The sequence below is a fragment of the Micropterus salmoides genome, unplaced genomic scaffold, assembly GCF_014851395.1.
Source record: "Micropterus salmoides isolate LMB-PRFRI ecotype aquatic unplaced genomic scaffold, ASM1485139v1 Ms_hic_scaffold_13, whole genome shotgun sequence".
NCBI classification, from domain to species: Eukaryota; Metazoa; Chordata; class Actinopteri; order Centrarchiformes; family Centrarchidae; genus Micropterus; species Micropterus salmoides.
Window position 1 is genome coordinate 1,432,481 of NW_024040374.1, and position 27,955 is coordinate 1,460,435.

The 27,955-nt window shown below is 40.3% G+C and overlaps 1 protein-coding gene across 4 annotated transcripts in view; it reads right to left on the reverse strand.

Annotated features, from left to right (window-relative positions):
* Window positions 1-27,955, reverse strand: part of pik3r3b (phosphoinositide-3-kinase, regulatory subunit 3b (gamma)) — a 219,290-nt gene that overhangs the window by 96,896 nt on the left and 94,439 nt on the right. For all 4 annotated transcript variants that reach the window (XM_038715008.1, XM_038715007.1, XM_038715006.1 and 1 more), the window contains 3 exons: window positions 25,995-26,126; window positions 13,999-14,191; window positions 11,288-11,373 (listed from right to left, as the gene is read on the reverse strand). In XM_038715008.1, the coding sequence (XP_038570936.1) occupies window positions 11,288-11,373; window positions 13,999-14,191; window positions 25,995-26,126 (411 nt within the window). The remainder of the gene's footprint in view (window positions 1-11,287; window positions 11,374-13,998; window positions 14,192-25,994; window positions 26,127-27,955) is intronic.

Below are 27,955 nucleotides of genomic sequence, written 5' to 3' on the forward strand. Positions count from 1 at the left end.
ATTGAGGGACACATGGCAGGAAGTGTAACTTCTGTGACCTTATGATCCTTAAAATTACATATGAAGGGATAAACATGGGAACCAGGGGCTGTTTGATGTTAATTCAAGCTTTACATGAGCACATTACAGCAGAATTTGGACATTAACCAGGGGAGAGCTTCTTCCCAGAATAAATCATAAAACAACTCAACCAGAGAGCAGTGTGCTGGATGATGGGTATTATAAGATAATCTTCTAATAGAGACCGAGCTGAGGGATAAGGCAGTGTAGGGTTGAGAGACGTTGCTGTGTCGTGGGGAAGAGAACTACACTGCTGGAACTTCTATACTCTTGGGAAATGTCAAAACATTCAAGCCTGAAGGAAATAATTGACTCGAAGGTTTAGAGAAGACAGCGCTATATTATTAAATCTTTATACGGTCTGGGCTAAAGAAGAAATTTGGTATACGTCTAAAGTCTGTGCCATATGTTTTGTAACTGTAGGTAACCGTATTTTTATTGTACTTTCTATGTAACATCCTTGCCAAGACTTTGCTGTAAAATACACCATGAACTCTGCTCAGCCACATTCCTGGTTAAATTAAGTTAAACTACTAATAAATGTAGGGTGATGAGCCTCAAACAGTTGCCAAAACTCAGAGGTTTTATATGCCTCTGAAGCACTGTGATAAGTGTCTAAAGCAACTGTAACAATTCTGTGAGACTGTATGTCTGCATGCTAACCATGCTCACAATGAAAAAGCTAACATACTGATGTCTAGCAGATATAATAATTGCCCGTTACTAGCTTTGTTTTGTGTCATCAAGCCAAAATGTGTTAATGCTGAGCCTGATTGGTTTAGTTTTGCAGGAATTTGGTCATGATATGGTCAAAGAAAGAACATTAAGCTTATGAGGGACATTATCAAGAGGTATTCACTGGTAGAAAATGGCCATGTTTTGAAGATGTTGCTTGAAAGTTTCTTTGGAGGAGGAAGGAAATAACATGTGTTATAATATCCAAATATTTAACCTACATTTTCACAAATACTTAGCAAACAACATTCACACACAATCGGAGCCTCTCTACACAAAACAATGACTCTTTGGTTGGGATTAGCTGAAAAGGAAGTTTAATAAACAGGAGAATAGATAGACGGCAGTGTGTGTGCGCGTGTGTGTGTGTGTTATTAGCTGGTACACTGAGCCATGAAACTGTGTGCGGCTGAAAGAGCACAGGCTGGACAGACACCGACAAACATGCCAAATATTAATAAATACACACGCTGAAAGCTGAGTACTCGCTTGACCTTAATTACATTATACAATCATGATCCCATACATATATTCACATACGCTGCTCTGTGTGTGTGTGTGTGTGCGTGCCCTGTTGTTGACCCCGGACGGTAGGATTATATTGAACGTTAAGCTGGCATTTTCCTCTCAATGGGAGAGAATCAGGACATAACTGTGAACCCTTCATACACAAAAAACAGGGATACAGAGCTGGAATCAGGATGTGGTTAGTTCTAGTTTAGTATAAAGATTGGAAGCAGGGGGGAAATAACTGGCTTGGCTCTGTCCAAAGGGAAAAAAGTGCCTACCAACAAGGGTTTCAACTAACTTATTTTTTATTACATTATTATATTACTGGTCAAAATACCAATTTCTCAATTCCCTGATGAAGCATGTGGTCTATAAAATGTCAGCAAATACTGTAAAATGCCCAACAAGCTCCCAGAGCCCATGACATCCGGAGATGTATTTTGTCCAACCAACAGTGCAAACCTCAATGATATTTAAGTTACTATCATTAAAACCAAAGAAAACCAAAAAATCACCTTTTGAGAGGCTGAAAACAGTTCATTTTCACAGTATATGAGAAAAAAAACTTAAAAATACGTACATAAAAACACAAATTTTCCTATGTGCTTCTGTTATTAAAGGCTCTGCACTCTATTAAAAGCATATGGAGATGTTACATACATTATAAGCTACTATCACCAACCATCATAAGACCTTGTTCTGTTCAAAGACTAAAACTGGGGTAGAGCTGCAGACATAAATGTGACACATGCTTTCAAGTGGCTTTGTAGCAGTCCCTCATATCTGCCTAACGATCTGAAGCTCCACCTCCCCTCTTATGTATGCACTGACTGATCAATTATTTCTTCGTCATAAATCTCTGAATATTAACCCCTCTCCCTTTGCTTCACAATTTATTTATTTTTATCTACAATACACCATCAAGAACTAAGTGATTAATCTAATTAATTATTTGTTTCAGCTCTTAAATTGACTTATCAACATGTATCCTGTTTAATAAATCCATACACAAACAGAAATGTAAAGATAAATATTTTTAGAGGGATATTTATGCTGGGACTATTTCTTGGGGAAAAACAGTTACAGTGCACATCGCAGTGCCAGGTTGTGTCTTTAAACCTGTGCTCACTGACCACATCTGTCTCCATGTGCTACAGTCGCTAACCAGAGGAACTGGGCGGTTGGATAAAATGTTGTTGTCAACATATTTAATGAGTGAGATGGCTGTTTAAACCATGTAGTGATTATACTGAGAAGATAAGATCTGTCTGAATCAGAAGGGGATTTCCATCATATGATCATCTCACAACTTAAAATTAATCAGAGCAGCACATTGCAATGTCTGGTATCAGAGACGGGGACTCGAGTTTGAGACTCGTGTCCGATTTAAGTCGCACACACATTGACATCAGACTCCACTTGAGACTCGTCCTCAAAACACTTCAGACTTGACTCGGACTTGAGTTGCGGGACTCATGAACAATGTTTATTTTTAGGAAACGTCTGATGAACGTGCTCTTATTCCGCTCCCTGTGTTACCTATAACCTGCCTACCTAACACGCAGAATCTGTTGCGCATCATAAACTTTGGCTTTAAAACTTCATACAACAAGACCCAAACAAAGAAGCAAAATAGGTTAGTAACCTGTGGTGAGTAAACACCACCAGCTCAGCATTGGCCATCTAACGTTAGCTTGCTTCTTGCTTTAGCTACGACTTACGAGAGGTTAACTCCAACCGCCGTACATTATGAAAAGATGAATGAGCGCTTGTTTACTTGCCAAACTTGTGGTGGTCGATTACCGTAATCATTGACATCCCGCTGGTTGCCATCACGTTAATTATTACCGTTGGCTAGAAAGAGGTTACAGCTTTATTGTTGATCATGTAACCTTACAGTTTGATTTAGTTATAACGTTAACTGGTTTGAGAGTCTGGGGGATGTGTTGACTTACAGTAGTTTATAAGCTGTCATTGATTGCATTGCACATTGCATGGTTGTGCTCTGTGAAAAACTAGTTGCAGGGTTATTGCATGTCATAACGTTACTGTTTAACTTATTTAATATTACACTGGGTTTGAGGGCCTGCGGTTGGTGTTGACTTTCAGAAGTTAATGCTCTGTAAGTGAAAAACAGGTTACAGTTACAGAATTCCTTATAGCTATGCAGCCCGGATTGAACGCAGTAGATGATACAACATTCAGACTTGACTTGGACTCTAGATCAAAGACCTGTGAGCATCTCGGTCTGGTATAAAGAAAAGAAAAAACTCACAGTTGCAATGCAGGTCAGACAACAAGATGAAGGTATATTCACCATTAAGTCTGCATCGAGTAGAAATTAGTTTAAAGTATATATTGACCAGGTGGACCATCACCAGCTGTATCTGGCCGAAACACTAAAACACAGATTTTACAGTATAGAGGTGCTCTCATGTGTACGTTTGAACTCTGGACTAAACCAGCGAGAAAACACCAGAAGGAAGAATTTGAGCAGGGGACTATAATGATGTGAACAGAGGGAGACACGGTCAGCCACAACACGATGCAGCCAGCTTTCCGATGAAGTCTCTGAGCAATAGATTTCACTATCAAACCCTCCTTGACTCCATTACCAGCCAAATAAATTGCCCGAGAGAGCACAGAGGGAACCAGAGTGTGTGAGTATTTGTGTGTGTGTAAGTGTATGTCGTATTCTCGCCAAGCTGCGGGCACGGTTTGCGTGCCTGGGAAGGAAAACAGCTCATAACAAAAGCAGAGAGAGAGGGCCAGAATGTGAATGGGTGTGTTTGGGAGTTTACAATCCTCCCAGTTTTTTTCCTACTGATTCTAGCATGCTGGCTGACAGATTGGCTGGACGAAACAGAGGCTTCACATGCAAGTCATGTGCACATAGAGAGCCAAGCACACAACACACACACACACACACACACACACACACACACACGTTGTGCAGAGATGCTGAGTTGGAGCACTCAAGTGAAGCAGTACTGGTCGTATATTCAGACTCCATTTGGAGAACATGGCTTGGAGGGCAACTCTCCTGAGAGGTCAATGGGCATCTTCACACACATGCACACACACACACACACACACAGTCACAAACCTCTGTTAAGGGGTTAACATACCGCCAACAGGCACTGTGGTAACCCTTGACCTCCACTAATGCTGTCTGCAGGGGTTGCAGGGGAGGTAATGGGTGAGAAAAATGCTCACACATGAACCTGACCTCTCTCTGTCCCCCTCTCGCTCTTTCTCCGTCTGCATTCATCAAACAAAGGGAAGCTCAGTAAGACAGTCACCCTGTCCGGCGAGTGAAACAGCAACATGACCTGAACACATGCACACACACCTTTAGCCATTAAATGACTGAACATCTCGATGTTAGTGCTAACCTGCCAGGTGCTGAAAATGGTATAAGAATACAGAGACTCCAGAATTACTGTATTCCAGGGCAAACTATTGTAATTCACAGTGCAGTGAATATGAATTTGCACCAAAGGTGTGTACCGCGATTACAGGTTAGTGTATTGCATTGCTTAGGCTACAGAACAAATTATACATCCTAGCATCAAACATCAGCGGTTGTGAGTGGTGACTGTAATTGTCTCATTGGTTCTCAGCGATGTGACGTGTGATTCTGTCATTTTACAGATCATTTCAAAGATTATTGACTTAGTTAAAGTATAATGAATAATCAAATCAGTCAGTCAAAATCAGAAAGCAAAATATCCGATCTTGCCGTAAAATATCCTCTTGTAGTGTATGTTTAGGCAACAAACACTTTGATTAAGGTTAGAGAAAAAGAGGGTCTGGTTTATACAGAAAAAGTGTGTTTATTAACATTCAACCGAAACTTCAATCTGTCATTAAGCTTATTAAAGTTCTCTTGTTGCCTGAACCTAACCACAGAAAGTAGTCTGGATACTAATCAAAGCCATGCACTTTATTCACCCACCATCCACCCCAATAACAGCGACTCTGCAGTACATAAATGCAGCACTTCATTCAATCCAATAACCGAGACTGGCCTCCTTTAAGTCCTGCCTTTAAATGAGTGTATCATCATTTACATGTAACTCTTGTTATGTCATTTGCTATTTTATATTCAGATATGTGAGTCATATTTAATGACTTCAGTTTGTTGATTCCAAAGTTAACGGACTGTTCTGGTTTGTCTCTCCTGGTCAGAGTTAGCTAAAATACAGAATTAATGTGTATCGTGGCTGAATTCATGCCTGCCCTTTTTAAGCAGATAATTCAAGACTCAAGATGATATGATTACATGCAAATAAGACACAGCGTGATATCCTGATAGAATAAACGAAGTTGGAGAACAGTGTTACATCAGTACAATATCCCACTCTGTTCCCCTGATTACAAAGCAAAAACAGAGTTCTAAAGCTTTATTCACCCCACAGACAGAGAGGGTTGTGTAAGAGAAGTTAAAAAAGACACACTTCAAAGACAGCACCAAACAGCTCCCTCTGGTCCTTTTTTTGCTGTGACGTAAGCATGTCTGCTAACACACACACATACACACACACACCTATACGACACACAAGTAATCAATAAATGTAGCTTACTGACTTGATGTGACACACAGTGTTGGGGTAGTTACTCAAAAAAGGATTACACATTACTAGTTACTTTTTTTTTAAATGTAATGCCTTACTTTAAGAGATCCCTCACTGCTGAAAGTAACAAGTTACACTACTAGTTACATTACTTAACCCCTGTGATGCACAATAACAATATAAAGTTACACCTCATATATGCTCAGATCAACACAAATCCTTATTATAATGAGGACAAGCACAGGATCTGTCTTTTATGCTCTTTAATACTACAAAGCTGACAACAAAGTTGTGAACATCAGCCCAACATTTCTCAAGAGAAGAACAAGGCTAGAATATCGTACTATAATGCTTAGAACTTCATTGGAAACATTTATATTGTAAATAGTGAATTTCATTGCAACACAACTTAAAATAGGTTGTCCTTCCAAACAGTGCAAATATTAATTTGCAGAAAATATCACAAAAAAATTAGACTCTGGCCCTCATCAAAATATCAGATGATGCTGAGATTTCAAAAGGAAGAACAGTGAGAGCGAAGAATTTAGAAAGTTGCGTGGTGCTGAGGACAGCCCCCAGCTGCTGTAGTGCAGGGATCATGCATAATATTCATCCAGCCAGAGGGAACAATCACGAACCGTTCACAGCGTGTCGGTCGTACTAGCGACACAACCCGTACCGGAGAGTTAGTGGGGCGGTGGAGCTTACAGGGCCAGGAGATGGTCAATGGTCGTTCCCTCTGGCTGGATGAAGTCTGACGCTCCACATGATCCATGATAATAGAGAAATATAGATTAATGGCAATAAAGCATACTGTCAATATTTTAGAGACCCCCCAAAATATCACAAATCATGCTTTTAGGGGAGCTGATGTCTTATTAAGGGGAGCTAAGCTCCCTCTGGTTCCCCTGTAGTTTGCACCCTGGGCAGGAGTCTCTCAAATCGTTTGTCAGACAACCTGTTCCTCCTCGCGAAAGAGCCTCGCCACAGGAGCACTAGAGGGTATCGCTGTCCTTTTGCCAAACTAATACCATTCTTCCACCCCTCGAAAGACGTCTTTGGCAGCTCTGCAATTTCTGCGTCCTCATGAACTGGCGCTGGAGTTAGGTCTGAAAAGTGTTACGCAAACACGAACGAAAAAGGACGTTTGATTTATTTTTCTTTCCCCCTGTTATTTATTCACTACCAAAATACTGTCAGCCATCGCAAATGAAGAAAAAATACAGCCAAATACATATATTTAGAGACAATTTCTAACATGATGAAAGCATCAAATGAGGCCGCAGAGGCAAAACTGGGACACCCTGAGGAGGAGCTCTGTAAAATGTCGACTGTGTTTAGAATTTTTAAATTAATCTGAGCATGTCGAATGTGTTTGCTTCCCATCAGGCTACATTTTAACATTTGCATTTAAAAGATATTCAGAATCAGGAAACATCACCTCTCTCCAGCGTCTAGCCCCAACCCCTGACGAATCCATTCAATCTCCCCACCCAGCAGGGCAGAGGTTTATTCCAGGAATTATTGATCGTCCTTCAGAAATCATTCTGTCCTTTTGTGTGTCACCCACAAAAAATGAAAATCGAACAAATGACACAAGAGTCCCACCTATGGTGGAGTCTGATTTGTAGCTCTATGAACTCTGTCTGTGATTGTCTGCTGTACTGCTTTGCAGTGAGTATTTCAGAAATACTTTATTGATCTTCCACCATACCTTAAAGCTGAAGTCAATGCAAAAGTATCTTAAGATACAGGTCAACTAAGGGTCAGTAGTCGCTGGCTCCAAAACTATTTCTGTCTATAGCATATAGATTTAAAATGTCAGAACTGTTTCTTTAAAGTCAGCATTTTTCACAAGATAAGGTCTCAATTGATGGTTCAGCCTCTTTTGATTTCTGTGAAGTGGTAATTTTGTGAATGCTTGGACACTGGCAACTATTTCTAGGAAAAAACGCCTAAAATAACCCAAAATAAATCAGTAATATCTCCTCAAGCATTAGTCCTAGATGCATAATTCTGGTCGCCTTTGAAAGGTCAGAAGCTAAGGAATATAAATCCATTGTATATTAACATATTTATTTTAACATTACAGACTACATGGAGATGCAATACAGAAAATATGATATTTTCATCCTCGCCTGGTAAAAAAAGCTTTATTTTAATGCAATAAACCATCAAAACTATCATATAGTAGATTATAATGCACCTGAATATCTTCTAATACACCTAGAATACAACTGTAACTGTAAATTTGATGAAAAGAAACTGATATACAACAGTTATTACACAATCTTTCAAAAATATACCAGGTGAATGTCCATGTTTTGGCCATATTTAGAGTTTAAATGTTCACTTTTATTGGTAGTTATCTTCAAAACATTATTTCTCTCCATAAAACCACATTCCAAAGAACATAAAGCTTCCAAAACATTGAAATATTGATACAAACAGTCAATATATATGACCAAAAGCACTCCCATGCTTAACAGGCCCACAGCTTGAGAACAGAACATCATACCTGTGGGTGGTCTTATTTTGTTCGTCTCAACGAGACGAATTCAGACATATCCTGCATGTCTGTGTAGCTCCTACGGGTCGCCAGCAGAGGCCGATAAAGATAGTCTCTGCCAAATCAGACTCTTCTTCTCCACTTCAATCTGATGACACAAATGAAACTTAAGACCGCAGCCGATCTAAACAAGATGGCGGCCCGCCAGACGGTCTTTGTTGACACAAAGCGCCGCTGTTTTTAGAGGGAAAACAGCTACAACTGCGAAAATCGATTATGCCACCCGTACCGGGTCAGTCTGTTCCCATGTATTCTCAGCTTGAGTAGAAATATATTTTAGGAACAAGATTAGATTATGATACTGGATATTTTCCTTAAAGAAGGCAAACTGGATCAAACTACAGAGTTTTCAGACGCAGCTACCGTTACCAGGTCTGAAAAAACAAGTCAGAACACCAACCAATCTGAAACGACACATTGAGTTGGATAAATAGGTGTAAGTTAATGATCATCACAAAAAATTATTAACAAAGGGTAAGACCAACTACATATTTCCAAACTAACAGCATTTTGAAAAAAAAAAAAAAAAAACTGAAGGAATGAACGGGATCTAATTTTTTGTTCAAAATTCGAAATCGTGAACTATGATCGTGAACTACTTCATTTTTATCTGTGTGAACTGAACTTTGAACTAGGTCGTGAACAGTGATAATGAAAGTAGGGAGGCCAAACAGACAAAATCTGTCAAAAAATCTGCATCACATTGATCTCGAATGTTTTTAGCCATCAACATTAAAAAAAAAAATTCTTGTCTTGTCTTATCTAAAGTCAGTAGGTTTATTTGAGGTACGCCTAATTTTGGAGGGAGGTTAAGATGAGTGCATAGCAAAACAAAGGGAAATATTACTTCTGATTTTGACAACTTCTCTGACCAAGAAGTAGCATGAATGGAAAGAAAAGAAGAGGACCTAAGATGGTACCTTGTAGAATGCCACAAGAGATTCTAGCTAAGGCAGATAAGAAAATGCCATTAAACTGAAAAGCTTCTGTCTCTAAGATAAATAAAATCAACCAGTCCAGGGGTGGGAAATTAATAATAATCATCTAATGAAGATGTTTGTGTTTAGGGTGATCTACCTGGTGTTGGACAAAGCTGATATTGTCCTGGTTATGTCCTTGACTGGTCATATTTGAACCATAAATATGACTCTCATCTAATTATTAGTCCAGCACCTTGCCAACATCACATCTGAATTTACCGCTGCTCCATATCAAAGAAACATAACCCCTGAGCAGTAACTATAAACACTGCTGCAACAATATGTCAATATAGACCATAACACCATGGCCTTCAACAGAGCAGTACAACCTTATAAACACACACACACACACACACACACACACACACACACACACACACACAGTCCTACTGACAATTATACACACACACATACACGCACTGACCCACATACAATAACCCTTAACGGACTGGCTTGGCCCTTGCAATCATTCATCCTCACAGAGCCTGAGTGATCTCTTCAGAGCATTTGATTTCTGCACATACATTAAAGACTCACATGCAGTTTAAAGCTTCATCTTTAGTCTTGCTAAAAAAACAAACAAAAACAAGCTACAGCAGTCTCTATATGTCTGTGCTCAATAAACAAGACTGAGGTGAACATTTTAGGACATTCCTTAGACCTCAGCATCAGTTCTCAGACTCATACTAAATGGAATAAAGTGGTCAAGTCCAATGTTTCATACAACTGGACATTAGGCAAGGTGGTCCAAGACTTAACAGCATTTGTCAAAACAGCATCACATAAAAAAAACTGGTTCAGATGAATGATATCAGCAAAGAAATGCACTAGTATCACACCAAGGTTGCTGTTGGAGTTGACTAGGAGTATCAGGAAAATTTCCTAACACTGTAATAGCTGAAGTTGAGGGTAACTTGGATCCCAAAACTCCCAAAATGCGAAACTCAAGCTTCAAACGGTAGTCTGTAAACCAATGGGTGACATCACGATGGCTACGTCCACATCTTTAATACAGTCTGCGGTTCGATGCCATACTGTGATGAGCATGACAAGCGTCATGTGACTTTAGAACGCTACTTATCGGTAGCATTTTTAACTTAGTTAAATACAGCTTCTCTGGAGCATAACTTTTATCAGATATGTTATGGCTGAAGTGCAATTACACATATCATATTTGACAATGTTTCTCCTCTGGCCCAAAACCCTTAAGTCTAAGAAAGGATGTTGTTTTTCTAGACACTCAGAGAAATCATGCCGAGGTCTGAGAATTATCTGTACACCGTACAGTTCATATACCAGACGTGCCACACTCAGTTCATACCCTCCCTGCTCTCAGCAAAGCTGAAATCCAAGAAGAAAAACATCATGAAACCGCAGTGTTTTGTTACCATAAACTCTGTACATTCACAGTGCAACTGAAACTAAAGGACAGCAAAGTTAAAGCTGTTATTTCATGCTTCATGCCCAATTTATCACAGCAGCTTGGGCAAAAAAGTTTGTGTTTTCCACATTTTTCATAAACCAAACGTGTGTTTTCCGCTGCAGTTTGTGGTACAGTGGGGAAGGGAAAGAGAATGTCATGTTTCCAGTGTGAGAAATGTATGGTGATACGCATAAGAAACAAACTTCAAACACTTTGTCAATGAGCAGAACATTTTGAAAATAAACTGAATGTATTAGTGTTGAGAGACAGAACAGATAACCTTTGGTGTGACCCAATCAAGATCATATGTATGCTGCTATACACCAACAAATAAATATTACGTTTGCTAAGAGGAAGAATAAAAGAGTGTGTGCATATGATGTATATCGATGGAAAAGGGAGAAAGTTTGTGTGTACATGTTTATTATCCGACCTGGTGCAGCCTGCATCTCCATGAGACCTCCTGTTGCGATTAGAGCCTCCAAGATCCTGACATGATGCTCTGGGTTCACATCCGCACTGTTGACAGAAACATAAACGTAAACAGAAGTTGTGGTGAAATTGTAAAGGACACCACTGAACTACACAGGTTTTGGCTACACACACAATCGTTGTTAGATCAATAATTCTTTGTTCAGTGTTGGTCTTTTCATGAAACGTATTGACAATCAAAAGCCCAAACAGCAGAATATGTGTGAATATGTGCCTAAATATTTGACTGAAGTGTATTCCAGAACCATTTAGGACTAATAAACATTTCCACACACAAAATAAGCTAACATGGGATCTGGTTGAGATGGCATGGCATGCTATGATGCCGCCTTGCTCTTTATCCGCCCGTTGTGCACGTCAGAGGTGAATTGCTTGACCAGGCTATGCAAACAATCATTGCTTCTGACTCACTGAGTACCTCCCCAAATCCACTACATCTCCACCGCACACAAGGAGAAATTCCTCAGTAATTTCTGGAAAAACAGACGCAGGCGAGCTTGTGCAGGCTACAGAGAAACAAAAAAATACCATCAGCCTAGTTAATGACATTTTCTCAGTGTTCAGACATCCAGCTCTTAAACTGCAGGATGTTGATATTAAAGCTGAGCCAAATATCAGATTTAGTTTTCCTGTAAGCAAGGGCAGAGCTTTTACTACAGAAACCAGGTCTTTGTGCTGGATCAAGCCAATCTCGTTCATTTATTTCAGTTTGGTCATGGAAATGAGCGATGGTTGTTTTGTGGATGGAGTTAAAAAAAGTGCCACTTTTAATGTCCTATATTCAGCCAAACTGTTTGTTTAGTTATTTGGTTGTAGAAAGTGTAGGAAAAAATGGAAAGACCCTTTTGCCCAAACGATGTGGGACTTTTTTATGCAACAAATGGAAAGAAATAGTTGAAATACTAAAGAGCATAAATAACAGTCCACAGCTGTACCTCTAACGGCTCTCTTTTTTTTTTTTTATCATTTGTGGTTTCCATGTTTTGATTAAAACTAAAATTTTACATATTTCTTTAAGGATCACGAAACATGCACATATTGAAATATGCAAACATGATAAACCACCAGACATCTTATCTTATTTTGAATTAGCTTTGTCTCTTAAAATCCTATCTTAGCATAAAAATATTTTAAATTTCCTGATACAGTTATGCTGTACTACACCTCTCTAATGGTATCACTGCTTCTCCAACTTAAAGCTGCCCACCAGTATCTATCAATTAGCAATATCGGAAAGGTTATTTAGAGCATCCAGGGCTCTGGAAATAAAAGTCACGTTCATTTCATGAACAGTTGGAGCACTTTAAGACTCAGATGGACAGGAAACGCTCCTGATTGAATCGTCAGTACAAAAAACGAAGTGAACAGTGTAACCTGGTTCTTTGATAAAAAGACAATGATAAAAAACTTGATTTTCCCAATCTCAATTACAGAGGTTAAAATGCTGTTTTTATGTAGCTAACAGCAAGCCCACGCTAAAGATTACACTTTATTGTTACCTAAATAAATATTCAGCAGCTTCAAATTTGCCACACCAAACTGCAAACAATTTAAACCGGCAGCCATTACGTAAACTAGAGTTGAGCGATGTCTACAAAATTTTCATCAGATGATGTTTACACTACATCGGGATGGACGATGGCATCAGGGGGGCGCGCACGCGGGGATAGCGGTCGTCTTATGTGCACGTGTTCTCTCGCACAGACTTCCCTTGGTTAAAAACTTGGTAGCCTATGATATTACACGTCATAGGCTACGGAATACGGAAAAAAAGACGAGTTCTGTGTCTTTTAGGCGGCTTTATAAAACGTACTGCTGATGGAGAAAGTAGACGGGCGGGACAAGCCGGTGTGTTTACCTGAGATGTAGGCCTCCTATGTGTCGGAGTGTGGGGAAAAGAGAATTCCGAGGAAGATGCGAAGCAAATTTATAATTTACAATACTAATAATGTTCGTGGTGATTAAAACCTGCTTTCACATGGAGGTAACTATTATTTGAAAATTTCTGATTGTTCTTGCTGGGGGCAGTTTTACAGTCACAATGCCTGCTCAACCATCGATCATTATTCAGCCATCGCCGATGGACGATGGCCCAACTCTAACATAAACCTGTTTTAACAATACATTATCTCAGAGACTCCTGTGTTTCTATGATGAAGATGAGTTACCCTGTCGCTCAGACTGATGCTGTGATTAAAAACCATACATATAACCCTAAATACCATACGGTGAAGTGGTGCTTCCAAGTGGATTGCCTTGCTTTCTTTATATGAACATCTGGAAATGTGTTATGTCTCTTATACCATGGCCACACAAAAACAAGACTGTTTAATTTAAATCCTCAGTTCAATGTGTTGTGGTAGTCAGTGTAACCCATGGTTAGTTTGGGGCAGTTGACTAGCTGAACCTTCAGTACTGCTGCTACGGTTACCTGCAGCTTGATACACCTTGAGCGTTGATTAAGAATGAAGGCTAAAGTGTTGAACTATGTTTTAGCTGTACCGGCAGAGGCTTTAAACGGCCACCTTCCAGCCAACTGAGAAATGTGTATCTTACGTGGCTGTGGTATATGGCTAAATATGTGCATGAAGAAATGCAATCAGGTAAAGTGTAAATGACTGAGGGACTGAATGAAGGGTGACACCTGTGTACCTCAGAGGAGAGTGCTTGAAGACAGCCTCTGCAAAGGCCTGTCCAAGCAGTCGGGGACCGGCCTGGCTGTGTTGGCTGACCCGGGCCAGATGTCTGCTGAGGTGGACCAGGAGCTGGTGGTTGGCCTGAGCGATGCTGGGAGAGTCCAGGATCCTCTTCAGCCTCTCTCCGCACTCCTCCACACTCTGAGTCTCTACAAGACAAAAACAATACCAGAATGGTTTCTTTAGATTATTAAACCAGGTGAAATAAAGTTTCATCAAATGTCCTTTATCAGCCTTTATTTTCCTATTCATTTCTATCTCAGTTCAATTCAATTTATTTAGGGCTAATTCAAAATAAAAGTTATGTCATTGCACTTTTCATATACAGCAGGTTTAGACTCAACAATTCCACCATAAAAACTCTTGTACAGTAGACTTATCCAGCCACAAACAAAGCACCTGTCCTTTGGCTGTATAGTGTATGTTTTCTATCCGAATGTGGAGATTTTCTTGCTAACCAACCAAAAAAGGTGTGTGAAGTAGACGAATACTCAAGAGAGAAAAACAGGATTACGTGTTTATAAGGACATCACTTATTCCCTTCTAATTAATCAATAATCCTGGTCCCACACAGCATTTTGTTCAAATTTAAGATGTTAGTCCCCCTAAATGAATGTCTAATACACCATGTACCATTATGGTGAGACACCTATTTTATTCTTTGTCTTTCTGCTGAAACTTATTCAATAAGGAAGAAGCCAAATCTTATTTTTTTCATTTAATCTGAAATATCTGTTCCCATTAGACTTCACCCTCTTTACCAATATGCTAATTTATCCTCAACTGAAAGCTGAAAGGATAGCTTAGGACTTGTGGATATGTAAGTATAACGGCCGCCTACACAGGGGGAAATTTGCAGCCGTGTCTGACAGAGCAGATACGGTTCTGTTTTAATCAACCCAGCTGTTTACTCAGGCTGCGTAAAGGCTGCGATCCGAAGTGCATGTTTACACTTCAAATCCATGTGTTGAACTCTGGCACTGCCAAAATGTGGGTAACCTACACTCGATGTGCCTGAACGCATCCTGTGTAGACACGACACTGAAGCTGCTGCTTCTCTGCTAAAATATTGCTTTAGCTATGCTGGCTTTGTAAACATGATGGAAGTGTTTATGTCTTTTACATCTATAATTCTCTGACAATATGTACTTTGAAAAAGTACCCTAGAAAGTAGTAAGCTGCTAAGCAGCTCAGTGTGCCCCTGGTTCCAACATTATATTACATTCAGATCAATTGTTTTACAGAAGAAAGAAAGGCTTGCTGAATCATTATGTAACCAGTACCAGACAAATAGGATGAAAGTGCATGCATCTGTGTGTCTTATTGCTTGGTGAACATCTGAGCGGACACCTGGATGCCACATGTATAAACATCTATCACATTAAAAAACATTTCACCATTTTACTCATTGAACACAGAGTGGACGTCCCTGTTGTGCTGCCAGGTGAGCAGCACCTCTTTCAATATCCATCTGAGCATATAGCCAATTTGGAGAGATGTATGGCCACTGCAGGACATCAGTGATTTAAATTCAGACACAGTCCAGCAGCCAGTTGTTGGCCAGCTAGCCTGATAGACGCTATGGAAAAGAAGCGGAAGCAGGGGATAATACCACTCCTTATCTTGTATTTTGTTTATTTTTTTAAACCTATCTAGAGCAGCATTAAACATCTGACATAAGAAAACAACTGAGGGAGAAAAGAAAACGAGAAACAGTCAAGAAAAATAAATAAAAAACAGCACAGCCATGAGAGCTGGAATTTAAATAAGTGACTTAAAGAAAAGCATCAAGAATAATTCTACTTGTGACAACCAGGAACAACCTAAAGTTGTTTGTGTGTGTGTGTATGTGGTGTGTGTGTGTGTGTGTGTGCGCATAAGCCAGTTACAGAATGTAGTTGTTAGTGAGAGTTGGACGCCACTTCTGCGCCACACCGACCCCAGCGACAGGCATCTTCTTATATTAGCCAGGGTTCAGACAAAGTGCCGTGTTTGCAGAGGACCAGATGTATTGACAACTCACCACAGGCGCTTTACCATCACAAACAAGCTGCAAACAAGACAACATCTGTGCCTGTGCCTGCTGGGTTTATGACTAAGGAAACTCAGGGGGAGAGCACAGACCTGACACTGAACGCCGTATGCATCAAGTCAATGTATTTCTGTCTGAATCTGCTGTCTGTTCTGGGACTCCATTTGTAACTTTATCCTTTTAGATCTTGAACTATTTATCCAGAGACTGAAAAGAGGAATTGAAGCCATAGTTTTCAAACCAAAATCTGATTAGGACTCATCGTTGGCAAAATCTCAATCATATCAAGATGCTGATCAGACATTTATTGCACAGGTGTGCCTTAAGCTGGCCACAATAAAAGGCCACTCGAAAATGTGCAGTTCCATCACACAGTACAATGCCACAGATGTTGCAAGTTTTGAGGGAGCGTGTAATTGGCATGCTGACTGCAGGAATGTCTACCACAGCTGTTGCCCGGGAATTGAATTTCCATTTCTCTACCATGAGCCGTCTCCAAAGGTGTTTCAGAGAATTTGGCAGTACATCCAACCAGTCTCACAACCGCAGACCATGTCTAACCACTCCAGCCCAGGACCTTCACATCCAGCATATTCATGTTCAAGAGACCAGCCACCCGGACAGCTGCTGCAACAATCGGTTTGCATAACCAAAGAATTTCAGGTCAGGAACTGTCTCAGGGAAGCTTATCTGCATGCTCGACGTCCTCATCGGGGTCTTGACCTGACTGCAACTTCGCACAGCTGTTGAAGAGGAGTGGACCAACGCTCCACAGGCCGCAATCAACAACCTGATCAGCTCTGTGTGAAGGAGATGTGTTGCACTGCATGAGGCAAATGGTGGTCACACCAGATACTGACTAGTTTCTGAACCCCCCACAGATCCTCACATTTTGGAGTGGCCTTTTATTGTGGCCAGCCTAAGGCACACCTGTGCAATACCCATGCTGTCTGATCAGCATCTTGATATGCTACACCTGTGAGGTGGGTGGATTCTCTCGGCAAAGGAGAAGTGCTCACTAACACAGATTTTGAAAGATGTGTGAACAATATTTGAGAGAAATAGGCCTTTTGTGTTCATAGAGAAAGTCTTTGATCTTTGAGTTCAGCTCATGATGAATGGGGGCAAAAACAAAAGTGTTGCCTTTATAATTTTGTTCAGTATAATTAAAAACTGACATATTGATTTATTGTTTAGTTAGTAGAATAGAATAGTTTTTGAGAAACATGCTTATTCACTTTCTTTCCTAAAAGTGTCAAGTCACGTTGTTGAGACTTTCTAAAGTTGCAGCTCATGGCCACGAAATAGCCCATAACTCTACGTAAGACCACACCTAGCCTGTACACTGGATCACAGCTCATTGCCTTAATATGCTTATTTTATGTAAATTTTCAAATATTGTTTTTAATATGCCTTATCTGCTCAGTAATTTGTGTTTGGGCCCTACGACTATCCGTCAATGTATCATTACCATTCAGTATTCCTGTATGTATTTTGTCATTATTCTTATTTTGGCAGTATGTTATATTCACAGCAACGACTCAGCAATGAGGGCTACATAAGGAAGAATTGTTTTCTGTTTCTTTTCTTGGATCAAACATTTGTAAAAGTTGGCTTTGTGTTGCCTTATACCTGAGGTGCATACGAATAAGCCAGATCACGATAAGCACACGCATGAATAACCGTGAATATTCACCTCTTATAGAGTATGGATCTTTTACTTTGATTTCCCTTTCCCTTTAATATTATACTGTATTATCTATGGTTCGGTTAACAAAGACTGTACAGTAGGGTATTTTTCAGTTGTTGTGGATAAATAAATTGACCTTGGCTTGTAGCAGATAACGACAGGTCGAACATACATGGGCAGTGTTTGTGGAAAGAGCTAAACTGGACCGCTGCTTGACATATAACGGATGTACTGTATTGTACAGTGATTTGTGTGATGCAGTACTCTGCATGTGTAAATGCTGTATGTATCCATGTGTTAGAATGCTGATGTGTATTGATTGACTATGTGAGGTATTGGTGTTTTAGGCCCTCTGTACAGGAGCTAAAGTGTTCCGATCGATCCCAATAACTGAGTGCCAACACAGAGCTGGACGAACCAACAGAACAACTGACTGTAAATTTGACAGATGACTGATTGGATGGATGAAGAAAGAAGGAGAAAGAGGACTCCATTTATTTATGGCTGTTCCTAGTGTAGGAAAACCTCATTCGGAAATCAGAAACAACTTTATTGCCAATTAGGTTTACACACCCATGGCATATTCTAGTAGGTAGAAAATAATAAATATAAATCAAGTACTGCAGGTAAAGAATCATAAAAATTAAATAAAATTGAGAATAAGATATTACAAAGATAAAAGAATAATAAAGAATTTGGTCAACACTGCTGTTTACAATTTGTGCAGGGATGTGCAAAAATGCACTGTATGAGTTTACTGCACCGTAAAGGGGGGTGGTTAAGGGGGATAGAGTCATATGAGAGGTGTCAGTGGGGGTCCTGGGCCTTGTTGATGAGGCTCGCTGCAGACGGAAAGAAATTGTTCATATGGTGTGAGGTTTTGGTCCTGATGGACCGCAGCCTCCTGCCGGAGGGGAGTGACAGTTTGTGTTCGGGGTGGAAGGGGTCAGGTACAATCTTTTCTACTCGCCTCACAGTCCTGGAGGCGTATAGGTCCTGGAGGGACGGCTGACTGCAGCCACTCACCTTCTCTTCGGAGTGAATTATACACTGCAGTCTGCCCTTGAATGACAATGACGTTCATAACAACACAAATTCCTAAAAGCCCTAAAACATAACCTTTCATAATTATAACATCCATTTTACTCCATTTGTCTAGATAGGGTCATTCATTTAAAAATAGTTCTCTTCTTTGCGGCCTACTGCAAACACCATTCCCCAAGGTCTACCATGAATTAAATGTCTACTATAACTCTGGGAATGGACAGGGAGGACCGGCAGCAGAGATTACAGCTAAAATGTTGGGAAAAAGAAGCTATAAGCACATGTTACAGTGTATTTTGTATGAGCTTCAAGCAACTAACATTTTAACTTTCAGGCCCACAGGGACTGCGTAATGTGAAAATACTTTTTTTTTTTTGAGTTTAGTGATTTAGTCCAAATCCTTAGGATTATATCCTGGTTGGTTCGGCTACACCTGTTGTTATTGGTGTGAATGGAACGTGTTTTGTATTAATCCAGGTCCCAGAGTTTATTTCCCAACCTGTTTTTAATTTTTGGTATTAATCTGAATGCCCTGAAACCATATCTACATGTGGAAAACTGTCTCTTACATTAGCTCAACCCTCGAGCATCATTATTTCTCTCCTTCTCTTTAAAATTTACTCAGCCAAATGTCTGAATAGTGAGATAATGGAATAGTGGGTTTGTCTGTGTCTTTACTGTATATTCCGGTCTTTCAAATATGACTCGAGCTTCTCTGTTAGAAATGCAAAGAAGAGGATAATATGATGCATCTGTTCACAGTGCAGCCAAACAAACCGTGGGCTGAGAGGATACATGATGTCATGTTCGAAAGACTACGCTCACACAGGCTGCTGGACTGACAGGAACAATTAAATGACTATACATATAATTAATTACAATAGATACTATCAAACTTGGGTTTGATATAAGAAATATAAAGATAATAAATAACTAAATAACTGTTGAGGTGGACGTGGTTTAGCATTTAGCTGCAGTAAGGAGGTGAGGAAGTTGGCTCAGGTGAGCGGAGCCATGAAGGACGAATTGTCACAACTGCTGATCATTGACTAATTATGCTCTCCCTCTAAATGCTGTAGCGTGCTAGACCTCAGATGACTACTGACATCATGCAACACACATACACACACACAATGGGAAAGCCAGACGTTTTGGCTATGGACTGTGTTTTGGAAGATATTTGTTGGGCTGTGATAAAGTCTGCATGGAGCCGGTCAGTGTGGGTGAGCCGGGCCTCAAGAGACACTGCAGTATTAAATAAAGAGTTGGTGCTGTAACAATCTTCTGTGTAGACATCTGTACAGGGGTAACCACAGTATCAAGACACCTGTGCTACAGTTAATTAACAAAAAATATAAATTTGAAATGTAGAAATGTTGACATTTTGAAAATGTAAAACATTTACAGGATCATTTTTGTTGCTGTCAAGGAGCAATGGGGAGCTCAAGGAAGTTCACAGACACTTGAGGTGTGTATGTGTTTTGGGTGGGCAGTAATGGATGGATGACAATCTGCCGCAGCCTGATGGGGGTCATGGAAGTCACCTCTCTCCGTCTGCACATAGATGACCATCTCACACACACACACACACACACACACACACACTGTCCTCCAGCCTCTGTTATTATGGATTGAGGTTGACCTCACTGGTCAATAGAGGTCAAGGCTGGAGAGAGAACTTGGCCTGTCCATCTGGCCCCGTGGGACTCTGGTAGACTGGACAACTGGACAGGGGGAGGGGGGCTGAGAAGACGGACCTGGGTCAACAAGAGCACTGACACAGGAATACAAGAATTGTAACTTCCTTTGTAGAAGCTCTTCTTCAATGTAATTGCATTACACAAATTTTAATTTACATACAGAGATAATTAATAAATGACCCAATCAGATAATCATAAGAATGAGGTCAGTCAAAAAAAAAGAAGATAAAAATACATCACAAACTAAACTGTTGAATGCTTTAAAAACATTAAAGGTAAATAAAGTTAAGGTGCTCTCCAACCTGGGATGCAGGATCGTTTTGGACTCAATATTCTCACAGGGCAGAGAATTTGGTGATCAACCAACCAAAGCAATTCCAAATTTGAGGGAATATATCTAAGTGAAGGAGGTACATGTCCAGGTTCATCCCACGTCCAGGTGTATGGCTGTGTTATTGAGGATAGGAGAACATGCCCTCATGAAGAAAAAAGAAATTATAATTTTAATTATATATATATATATATATATATATATATCAAATGTTGTCAGCCATGGTGTTATCTTGTGAGCAGAAGGCTCTTAGTGGTTTTGAGGGGTTAGGGCTGGGGTGAATGTCCACATACTTTAAAAAAATCAAAATAGGCAAATTACATTTTAAGAAAAAGAAATGATAAAGAAAGCTCTTATGAGATTAATAAGTGAAGAGTGGAAGTTGAAAATGTTTTGTTAATCGGATCACTTTAGTCTCATTAAACACGTTTGACCTGCATCTCATTAACACAGACCCTGTCTGCATCTCTGCTGTGACGGTCCAGATGGACAGTGGTCAGTCAGTCTCACTCAGCTGGCCTTTATCCTCACAGACGATGACCTCGGCAAAAACCATTAAGGTTAACTAACCCTCGCAAAACTAATGAATGAGAAAAGACAGGGAGAGGATAAAAATAGGCATGGGGGAGGGAGGCAGGAGGTGAGGATAAATAATGAAGAAAACAGAAAAAAGAGCAGAGGAGAACAAATGTAGAAGGTCTCATATTAAGTTATTAAGATTAGTGACTCAGAGAACAAAGACAGAAGGAGGATGACAAAGATTAGGGGAGGCGTGAACTGTGATTTTCAAATTTAGAGATTAAAATGTCGAGGGACAGAGGAAGATTCAGGCTGCAACTTCCTACTGACCTGAAATCACACTGATTCATGTCTCCTTTGCAGTCATCATTACTTTAAAAATGGTTTATGGCCCTTTCACACATGTCAAAGCATCGCAATCCAAAAAAAAAAAAAAGCAGACAAACAAAAGGCTGGTCAGAATGTTGCATGAACAGATGAGAGGAGAATTATAGGAGGATCCATCTGATACCAACAAATGTGACTTTTCTGTTAATGAACACACTGAAGATAATGTTATGACTAATTTGAGGGTTGAATGGAGTTTATGACCTGAGACCGTATAAAAGAAATGGACGTGGCCCATTGGTTTGTGGACTACTATTATTAAGCCTTGAGTTTGGCATTTTGTTTTTTTGAAACCAGAAGTGACAATATTTGGATGAGAGGGTGGAGCTGGGAGGTGTACAGATTGCTACGCCTGACAGGTCATTGTGGTAGAGACTTGTCAGTCACAAAGTTTATCGTATATTTTCCTCTAAATGGGACCTTAATTTACAATGAACAATTAAATGAACACCATGCTGTGTTGAAGAAGATTTGAAACTAGCGACTGAGACCAATAACTTATTAGGAGAGTGTTTACTGAGGGAATAAATCAAATGAGAAGTAGGGAGAATAATCAAACTTTTTTTTTCTTTTTGCCCCCTGCTGGCCATTAAAAAGTGTGCAGGTAAAAGGCACTTCCTCCTTGGCCTCACTTTTCAGATTGGGAGGTTGCGGTTGGGTTATGACACACATAAGCCTACATTTTTAAATTGATTTTAGGTTATTTTTTTAAGATTAGCTGCCAGATTTCATGTCCAAATGGAATCTTTTTACACACATTTCCCCCAAATCAAAATCTTATGACTCCTTTTCAGACTTATTAGGGGGCAGTTGGGCAGAACTGTGTGTCTCGACTGTCTCACTGGTGGGTCAAGTAGGGTTGAAAAGGTATTTGAAAATCTGTTCCAACACTTGACATTTTATCCTTATTTGTAACAGTGTATGGGTATTTCCCATGACGAGCCACTGACTGGAAAAATGGACGCAGATCAAACAGATCTCTCTCCCAGAGAGCAGGATAGCCAGAGGAAAGGTAACAAATAAAAAGGAATGAGAGGGGATTTTTACTGTTACAACATCAACAAATCTCAGGGATTAGACTAAGATAGGATGGACTATAACTGTCTTTATATGAAGCACATTTTACTGATTCCATCCATATGGATATGATCACCGGATGATGAGCTGGGAGCACACATTTATGATGCAATTGCAAAAGTTTTTTTCCCCAGACGTACTGTTTGCTGATGGCAGTAGAGTTGGATATATTTAGTTTGAGTCATTCCTCTGCTTATTGACTACTACCTGCCTAGAAACATCCGATTATATACATGCAGGTGTACAGTGTGGCTCAGATACTTCTCATTATTAGTCTGGTGACACGCTCATGCCAACTCTGTATGTTGCCATTGCACCCCACACGTCCCCAGGGCTGCAGGGGCTGCCAGTTCAAGCAGCCACTGTAAGTAATGTATGTATTGCAAACTGGGGCAGTCTGTTCGGACTTAGCTTGGAAACCGAAAGGTCGCCAGATCGAGTCCAGCCCGAACCAACGCCGCAGGTATCCCATGAGCAAGGCCCTGAACCCCGAACTGCTCCCCGAGCCCACTGTTCCTAAATAGGATGGGTTAAACACAACCTGTTCCATCTTCTCCCTATAGGCGCTACAGAGCACTGTACGCCAAAACCAACAGACACAATTACGGTTTCTTCCAACAAGTGATCACTCTGATGATTTCTGACCCACAGTGTCAGGAACAACTCCTGTGCAATAATCCAGAAACTCTGTCTCTAATCAACCACCTGTTTACTGGTCATCACTTATTATTTATTCACCATTCTCTATTTCGGTGCTGTTCATACTGTTATATTGTACTGTATATACATCCTTTGCACTGTGCTCCATCGCACTGTGTACATGCATGTATGTGTATCTGTATATCACATCCAACTCCGACACACACATAATAATGATAATATTTTACTCCTGCATCCTTTGTACTCTGCTCACTGCACTAATTGTCAATGTGTCTATATTGTTTTTTAAATTGAATCGGGTTGTACCAGAACAGGTTTACATGGTTTAATTTTCAAATAACACTATATTTTCTATCATACTGCACATTACTGCAGTTCCTCTTTTCAGTCCTGTGTCGTTTTAGCTTTCATCCCTGTGATGTCACAGGGGCGAAAGGGAAGCGGCTGGATTACAAACAAGCTGTATTCAGGCAGTTCAGAGCAGAGTTTTCTGTGGGAGATGGGAACTCCCTTTGGGCTTTTTCACTTTGCAAACCTGTTACATGCAGAAAAAAGGTTTATAACTCAATAAAGGAGAGGGGAAAAAGCCACAAAGCATAATACCACCTCTTTAAAGTCCTCCTACTTTTTTGTTTTTTAACTTCACAAGTCTACAGTTTGATTGAAGTCAAGCCTTTACTTGCGTTACCTATTCGCGCCACTTTGTAACATGTGTCATAAGTCTCAACTAGTGAGTCAGGCACACCCTCAAAAACACTGGGAACAGTGATAAGACTTCCGCCCGTGCCCCACCCTCCCTACCGAATGTCAGGCAGTCAATGGACATAAAGTTGTTCCTGTGATGTAGAGTTGCAAATTAAGTACCTGCCACTCTTGTTCCAGCCTAGGTTGCGAAGCTGGATCAGGAACGTGTACAGCTGAACCGAAGCCCTCGTTCCCAGCTTGTCAGGGATCTCATTACTTATCCTTGCTGTACAAATTAAATGCTTCAGATCTCAAAACCAATCTTATAATACCCTCTGATTTCACAGAAGGAATCCCAAGTGCTCCTCCATGTGACTCCTTCCTAAATAAGAAGTTCAGTGTCAGTGGCCTTGACCTTGGACGACCTGCACAAAATACTTGATGCATCCTTTCAAAGTGGTTTATCCTGACTTAAAATGTTTCCATGAATAACTAAAATTAAAAAGAGCTGTCACTAACAGGACGAGAACCAAGAGAGAGAGAAAAGCACTTACATAATTGAGGGGGTTTTCAGTTGGAGATACTGTTGAGGAGCTTTGCCAAGTAATATTTTGGGAGGAGGTTGCAGGGAAGCTGGAGCGAAACTCCCTGCAAGCGCAGACGATGCCTCTGTCCTTGCTAATACACACTCATATGTCCATGTCCCTGTTTAATTTCCACAGACTGGCACGCTCACCACCCACGCAAAGCACAAAATGCCGAATGTCAAGGTAGTGTTCATTAAGAATATATGAGTGTCCCTAAAAACCGGAGAGAGCAGGGGCCTTCTGGTCAAGGTGGGCGGCAGATGAAAGGGTAAACAGGCAGGTCAGCTGCACAATAAATGAGAAAAGAGAGAGAACCTAGCACCAAGCAATGTTTTAGCTCAGAGTATATAATCCTGAAGCTGTCAGGAGATTAGAAGAATTTGATGCTGATGAGAAGGTGCAGCCTTGTCGTCTTTACATCCAGATATGGCAGAAGTCTGTCAGGTGTGACGATTGATGATGTTCATGCCAAGTGACAGAGGCAAGAAAAAAACACTCTGAGCTCCATAGTTGCACTCTTCTCCACTTGTTCTCAAGAAAATATTAACATATATATATATATATATATATATACATACACACACACACACACACACACACTAGATAGACAATTCACAGTTCGCATAATTAACCTGAAATTCTTTTCTTTGTCAAGCGCTTAAGGATTTAAAGCATATGTCATGCAAGAGAGCCAATAAAAATAAATTAAATGCTTGAAGTTGTAATTAAGATTTTAAGCCTACAGTGTGTGAGAGTGGAGAACACATGGATGAGGACGCAGCTGGAGGCACTAAGACCCGTCACCAGCCATGAAAACGCTGCTTATAGCTACAGGAAAACTCTTAAAAAAATCTTAAATTTTATGTGGGTCATAGTTGTGTTGCTACCAAATGTTTCCCATAACGTTGGCTTTACCTGGTTAGGACTTTTATTTCAAGTAAAAATGAATAAATACATTTATAAAAAAACAACTTAGTTTTGGTGGTATTTGTCACCGAGAGGTTGAGAGACCCTAATCTATGGTAACAAGGACACTGTCCCTGGAAGGAGATGTTGTAGCACAAACCAAATCATATTTACATTCATTGTATTATTCTGGAGGCAGGAATCTGGAAATGTCAAAACCTTGATAAATTAAACCATAACTCTCTAAATGCGCCGATACCACTAGAGGTATGGGACAGTTTTACCCACGACTAACATCAGTGCACCTGTGTATGTTGCAGTGTACCGCACTGTACCTTGAGCAGTGTAGACCAGCTCGCTGTAGACTGTGGCAGGGATGACAGGGGCAGGCAGGTCCTGCAGGAAACCTCTGAGAGCATCAGTCAGAGAACCCACATCATATTGGTCCAGGTCCACTGAGACCGGATCTGTAAGGACAAAAGACAGACAGAAAGAGAAAGAGGAAGTGTTAGAGAACATGTATTTTATTTACTGATATGGGGCCTAAGCATAGAAATTAGGCTATTGCTATAGATATGCACGGCCCCATTGGTAGCCTGATAATCACTGAGTGACTTGATATTTCATTTCATTTATTCATTCTGACATTGTGTTCATGTTTCACTGAAAATGTAAAAATTTTCTCAGGAAACAATCAACACTAAGGAGTAGGATTATTATTAGAATTTATTGTTAAGTTACTCATTAAGTAGGTACCACCTACGGTAAGCTGAACTATACGAACTCATGGGGTCCTAACTTTGACCAAAGCTCTGTATCAGGAAAATAAATGGGGGATTGGTTCAGTGGTGATCTGACTTCTCAGAGTGAGTCAAGTCTTACGGTCAGTTGTTTATATGAAAAGGGGACTCCTGTCAGTCAGCCACAGATAAAAAGATGCTGAGAATGAACAAATCTATCCTCCAGTAGACAAAACAACAGATAACAAGCCAGTGTGTGTCAGCGGGTGTGACGGATTAGCAAAGGACACACCACACGGCACCACAGGACGTTTTATCTGACCTTCTTTCACCTCAACCTTCCTCCTCTACCTCCACTTGTCCTTATCCCAATTCTGCTCTTGATCTTCCTCCCCCTGCTTCTCCTCCTCCTCTTTCTCCTGTTTGCCTTTTCTCTTTCATCTTCCTACACCAACTTCACAGGCTCCTCTTTATGCTTTCTTTTTCTTTCATTCCTCATCCCATCCACCACCTCCAGACCCTCTCTGTACTACATCCACCACACCCTCAGGAGTCAAAACTGTTAAATCCCATTGATTTGCCCCTCTAACTAACGCCTGAATAAACGTAACCAATCACCACAGGCCAGTGAACCACCAGGTCATTAATATCAATGGATGACCTCTTCACATGGCAGTGCTGAGGCCTGTGTTATCATGCAGTGATTTGTCTGGGGGATTCGATCATCCCAACACCCAGACAGGGCACATTTGGTGTTGCCATGGGACTCAGGTTCATGAAAAGATATTAATACACTTTTGTGTGTGTGTGTGTGTGTGTGTGTGTGTGTGTGTGTGTGTGTGTGTGTGTGTGGAGGGGTACTAGAGCATTCAACAAAATGATTACTGAAGAGCAGATTGTAATTTGTTCATTTGAGAGAGCTATTATTTTATTATTAGGTTGGGATTTGTGTTGGTGACCGAAACGACCATGGTGATGGTTGTTATCCGTTTGCACTTCAGGCACAAAAGACACTGGCAATACAGGCTAACTATGATGCGTCCACTGGCGAAATTACATACAACCAAGCTTCTTTCTTCCACACTTAGTTTTACTGTTGTTGGGGTAATTCTTTAAAATCTATCTTGAACTGCTGTCCACCTCTATCATTTTTTAAATAATGCAGATACACTAATCTACCTTCCTTTTAACATTCAATGTATTTACAGCAAGAATGATTATTATTATGATTAGCAACAAAAGTGTAAACCTTGAACCCCAGGCTGTTTTACTTTGTTTTCTTGTTTACAAGCTTTACAAACAACACGTGTGTTAGCTAGGCATGTCATATACTGTTAAGGGCAACAAACACAGTCAGTCTTGACATGTGTTATCAAGTCTTGACCTTTCAGAAAAGCAGCAAATATGACACGTTTACTCCCCAGAAGAAACAGATCCTGGCTACTCAACTACCTTGACTACTACTTCTGTCTGTCTGACATGTTAGATGCGTCCTATGGGCATCAACTGACGTGCATGAAATGATGCATGATATGACACAGCCAGTGTTTACTGCT